General features: G+C 25.6%; 1 protein-coding gene across 1 annotated transcript; it reads left to right on the top strand.

Annotated features, from left to right (window-relative positions):
• The first annotated feature begins 3,325 nt into the window (after nt 1-3,325).
• On the top strand, nt 3,326-5,093 carry LOC145834179 (protein FAM200A-like). The gene is made up of 3 exons (XM_082941555.1): nt 3,326-3,382; nt 4,325-4,503; nt 4,751-5,093. Exons 1-3 carry the CDS (start codon nt 3,326-3,328, stop codon nt 5,091-5,093), a joined length of 579 nt encoding a protein of 192 aa, XP_082797681.1.
• The last annotated feature ends 631 nt before the right edge of the window (nt 5,094-5,724 follow it).

The following is a 5,724-nucleotide window of genomic DNA, read 5'->3' as shown; positions in this document are numbered from 1 at the left end:
TGATGTCACGGTATTTTTACCACAAACATTTATTGCAGACTTTCTTCTATGTTAATTGTTTTGCAAATACTTATAACTCGATTCTATTAACATTCAAGTCACTGAACGATTAATTTCAAAACTACTAAACTATAGTTAAATCTTTTAACTTAAGTTTTAAAATGTTTATACAGTTTTACTAGCATTTTAGAATTTTGTTTAGTTTTTGATAGATTTCTACAAAAGTAAAGTTAGGTACTTTTAGTTTTTATTTATGTTTTTTTTTAAATTAAACTGCACATTCAAAATGTTGTAAACTTTATCAGTTTTTAAAATTCTACAGAAACATTTGAATTTGATTTTAAGAATTTATTTTTGTGTAAACTACTTAATAAATTTTGAAATACAAATTTAACCAAAAGATTAAAAAACTTATTCAGAAAAACTTGTTGTTTGTGTCGAAAAATTTTACGTGAAAAAATTTATTTTGCTCTGAACTATTTTAATGTTGATTCTAAATTTAAGTTTTTTATATTTTTCGATTAAAATTAGGTAAATAATTGTATTGAATTAAAATATTTTATCTCTACTAACTGTAAACATCATACAAGTTAAATTGTACATAAAGTGATTTTGTGAATAAAGACAAACAAACAAATTTGCATCAAAAAAATTAAGTTTACTGAAGATATATTTAGCTAATAATATGACTAAAATTAAAAGTAAAGTACTTAAAAGTTCAAACATATGTCTTACTTAAGTAACAATATACAAAACAAATGACAAACAGCATTTTAGCTCTATCTTATTTTTGGAAAAATTTTTACTAAAATATAAATGATTACATAATAACTCTGGGTAGGTGTCAAATATGCACAAAAACACTTTTTCATATGATAAAAAACATTTTAATTAAATTTATTTAATTTTTATTAGCTATTTCTGTTAGTCTTTATAATTATTGTAATAATTTTCTACTACCTCTGTTACCCTTAACCCTTACCCTTGTTCGATAATTTATTTAATTATTATTGATAAATCTTTATTTATAACATTTTTAATTCCTTTTTTTTGTTGTTCATGTGCAAAAATTTCCTTTTGGGCATATTGGACCCTTTCCGAATAACATATTTTTTAGATTTTTTAATTTTAAGATAAATTTGCACTGTATTAAAAAATGAATTTGATTATTAAAATGAAAATTATAATTTATATATAGAAAATATGCACCTTTAAATAGCTAAAAAAGTTCTTCTTATGACTCAACAACCAAAATTCCTTGTTTTTAATCGTATAAATCTTTAAGTTTAAGTTTATTTTAGTTTTAGTTATTTTTTAGTCAATAAGCAATCTATAATTCAGACAAAATAAACCCTGAGCAAAAAATTGTAACTTAAATATAAGAAGAAAATTACAATATTAATAAATCACCTCATGATGAAAACCCTCAAATACTTGCGACATTTTTTGATACATATTTCAAGCTAATCGTGTTATTATGACCCGAAGTTCATACAATGCGTTTCTTTTTTCTAAACCACTGTAATGTGTTTTTTTATTCAAAAATAACAAGTTTTTACGAGTTAAATGCTTTTATAAAGTGTGAACATACATTAGCGAAAGAAAACAAACAACTTTATATTTACTTTTTATAAAAGGTATTTCAAGATCAGATGATAAAAACACATGATAATTTAACAATTTTTTATCATTGTTTCTTCTAGTTATTTATACTTATTATTCATTAAACTTTAAGTTGAAAAAAAAAATCGCTTTCAACAGGTAATCTTTAAATACTCATTAAAGTGTTTACTTTATTCATAAAATAGTTGTTTTCTGAACAAAATATTCAACGATGTTGAAAAAAACGTGAAATTACTTTTTATTTGAAACCTAATTTTAGAAGAAAAAGTTTTTTTTTGTGAGTTTTAAATCGATTTGCGTTAGCTTAGTAAAAAAAAAATTAAAATTTGACATGAAAAAAAATATTTAAAATATTTTAACTCCATGTGATGCAAAACAGTTTTAATCGCAAATAATTAGTGCGTAATTTCCTATTTATGTATTTAAAAAAGCATTTCGTTTATAGGTTTTTTATTCGGAATACCTAAATTTAAAATTTTCAAAGCCATTTACTTGTGGTAAATGTTTGAATATATAAAGTTATATATATTTTTTGATTAATAGTGTGGCTAGAATGATTTTTTTGCAATTATGTTTTTTATTACATTTTTTATAAATAAATTAAAGTTCATATTTTAATTAAAAGTTTGTTTACTTTATTAAATTATCTATTCAATAAAAAAAATTAAAAGTAGTTATTTAGCTTTATATTTTTAGCAACCAGTGGCCCATAAAAATTCTTATCTATACAATTATTCAAATTTTGATTCAGTTTTTTTTTGTTATTGTAATCTCGATTTTTTTCAAAAGAAACTTAAATAATATAGTTAAGTCTATGCTCCAATAATTTTTTTATGAGTTGCTGTGTTTACAAAGTTTTATTTTACCATAACTAAGAACTAAATTGTTTATTAAAATAAAATTTTAAGTAGCTGAAATTTTAAATATAGTTTTAAAGTAAATATAAACACATAAAGTGAGAAAACGGTTGTAAATTTCTGACATATAAAGCAATTAGGATTACAAGAAAATCAAATTAAATAACATTACAAAATATCGTTGCAAATCAAATGACGTTACTAAAAAAATGATAAAATTTAGTGCTTACAATTGTTTTTTATTCAATAAGTTTTCAGAAGTTTTACTAAACTATCACAGGTTTTTTATATCGACCATTTATATTTTAAAAAAGTAAAGCTTTATTTAACAAATAATACTTTATTTTTAACAGTTTAATTAAAAAAAAAGACTAGCTATAAAATAGCAGGAACTATTACTGAATATTAAAACACTAAAGTATAACTATGAAGTTAAAACTTTAAAATTTAATAAAGTCGATTTGTGTTCTTAAAAGTCAGAAGTATTATACTAAGTTTTATATTTTTAATTATGCTTAACGTATAAAAAAACACGCTATAAACATATTAGTTTTTAGTTTTATAGAAATATAAAAATATATTAATAAAATCTAAACCGTAAAATCAAAATTTTCCAACTTCTTAAATATTCATTGATAAATGTGTAAATATCCGCTGAAATATAAACATAACATATTAATTCAACAAAATTTCGGTTAATCATTTAATATATATATATTAGGTTTAATTAATTAAAAATAAGGAAATAATAGTAAAGAATAATAATTCTGCTACTAGTGACGTCATTGGCAACGAACAGCAAACGCACGCTTTATTTTGTTGTATATAAAATACTTCATATTAATATGCATTATGTTGAAAACCTCGACGGTCACAGGGAATTATTTGAAACCCACTGTAATGTGGGTAAATTGTTTAGATAAAATATATAAGCTCAAATGCAATAATTTTTTTAATTTCATAAAAATCAATATTTTATTTCTTTTTGTTCATGTAAATTAATCGTACACAAGAAGTACCTAATCAAAAAGCCCTGTTTTTTTTATAAAACTTTTAGACAAGTACTGAAAGCTATCAATGTTTTAAATAAATTTTAGCCTATCAAAAAAAATATTGTTTGATAAAACGTTTGTTAAAAAATAAAGTAATATCATAAAAAATAATCTTCTAAAAACATCATTATTTTAAAATTTAGTTTTATAAAGGAATGGATATGTACATAAAATATTTTTGTATGTAAAAAAAAAGATTAAATAATTAGCACAATAAAAAGTTAGCAATTTATTTTTAGAATAATTATTTAATACATTTTTAATCATTTAATAATTAAACATAGTTCAAGTTTATATATATATTGAAGTAAAACACTATTGGCGACAAAATACTAAATACAGAACCGTGTAACAGAAAGAAATAGAAAACCTCGTTGATACGTTGTGATGTCATTTATACCAGTGCTTCTGAAATGGGGTTCCGCGGAACCCTAGGGTTCCGCGAAGCCTTTCGAAATTAAAAAAAAAATTGAAAGAAAGAAAAAACAGATATCATAAAACTTCAGAAAAAAATAGAACACATAAAATGGAAAACGTGTATAATTATAGCATTCATTGACCTGCTTAGTGTGTATCTAGCGGTAAGACTTTTAATGGGAATTTATTATAAATAGGTGTCCTGGTTGCGCAAATTTTTGCAAAATTTTTGAATTTATATTTTAAGTGAAGTCATGAAATTACTGGTATTATCACTAAAGAAAACAGTGTAGGAGCAATCAAAACAAATTCTAAATGTTTACACAATAAAACTAAATAAATATCTCTAATTTCACTATTGATCTGTGCGAGGAGGTTGCATCAAAAGCAGTTGTTAAGAAACTTAAAACAACTCCTCTGTCTAATGACACCATCCAATCCAGGGTCATGGAGATGGCTAGTGATACAGAGTATCAACTACTGGGGAAATTAAAAACTAGTCTATTTTATGCTGTACAACTAGACGAGTCCACTGACGTAAGCGGCAAAGCCTTGTAACTCGTTTTTGTTAGATATTGTGGGAAGGAAGGATTCAACGAAGATATATTATTTTGTGGTGAATTACCCACAAAAACAACTTCTGTTGAAGTAACGAAATGTGTCGAAAATTATTTAATCAGCAAGGGTTTAGAGTGAAACAAATTTGTCGGCATTTGTACTGACGGTGGAGCGTCTATGACTGGGTCCAAAATGGTGTAGTGAGGAAAATGAAGCTAAACGAATACAATGTTTTTTACATAGAGAAAATTTGGCAACAAAATATATTCCTTCTTGTTTACAAGAAGTTCTCTCAGCGTCGATTAAAACTGTTAATTTTATAAAGAAAAGTGACGCAAAGGCCAGATGTTTCAAAGACCTATGTGAAAGTTTAGATGCTGACCATCTGCGACTTCTTTATCACAACGAAGTTCGCTGGCTGTCGAAGGGGCGGACACTGGTTCGTCTCGTTGAATTAAAGAAGCAGGTGTTCACCTTTATTAAAGATCAAGGCATAGAATTAGTAAAGTTCTTTGAAGATGATGTTTTTTTGGCCAGGCTAGCTTATCTCACCGATATTTTCGAAGAATTGAACGCTTTGAACTAAAGCATGCAAGGGAAGCAAAATTCCATTTTTGTCATGACAGACAAGATTGAGGCGTTTAAAAATAGAATTAAATTTTGGAAAAAAAGGTTAGCAATGGTAATTTTGCGATGTTTCACCGGTTTGATAAGGCCCATGATAAATGCATAGAATTCAACTTTTCTGACGAAATATACAACCACCTTGATCTTTTTTCTATAAAGTTTCTACATTATATTCCTGAAGATGTTCGCATCGGAAATTTATGAATTTTGAATCCTTTTATGTGTGATATTACTTCAAAAAAAAAGTGCATGTTCCTACAGATACAGAAAACGAATTGCTGCAACTGTCTGAAGATAGCAATTTAAAGTTGAGCTTTTAGATTTTTGGATATGTGCAATTTCAGAGTACCCCATCTTAGCAAAACGTACAGTAAATTTTTTTTTACCATTAACCACCATTTATCTTTGCAAGTCCGGCTTTTCGCATGTAACGAACATTAAAACAAAGCAAAGGAACTGTATACTGACTCCAACCTTATCTGCCTGTCTCCGTCTCAGTCTATCCAAAATCCAGCCGCGCGTTGACATGCTTATTGCTAAGAGACAAGTTCAAGCTTCGCACTAAATGTTTTTTATTTATTTTTCGTTAG

The sequence above is a fragment of the Thalia democratica genome, chromosome 1 (assembly GCF_965202585.1).
Source record: "Thalia democratica chromosome 1, ktThaDemo2.hap1.1, whole genome shotgun sequence".
In the NCBI taxonomy this organism is placed as follows: Eukaryota; Metazoa; Chordata; class Thaliacea; order Salpida; family Salpidae; genus Thalia; species Thalia democratica.
The sequence above is the reverse complement of the archived record's forward strand: the minus strand, read 5'-3'. Positions and strand labels throughout refer to the sequence as shown.

Bases quoted from the DNA above. Each gene is read 5' to 3' on its own strand.
- LOC145834179 (XM_082941555.1), top strand. From the start codon at position 3,326: ATGCATTATGTTGAAAACCTCGACGGTCACAGGGAATTATTTGAAACC. The intron at 3,383-4,324 runs GTGGGTAAATTG...CTGTGCGAGGAG, and splicing joins TATTTGAAACCCACTGTAAT to GTTGCATCAAAAGCAGTTGT. The intron at 4,504-4,750 runs GTAACTCGTTTT...TTTTTTACATAG, and splicing joins GACGTAAGCGGCAAAGCCTT to AGAAAATTTGGCAACAAAAT.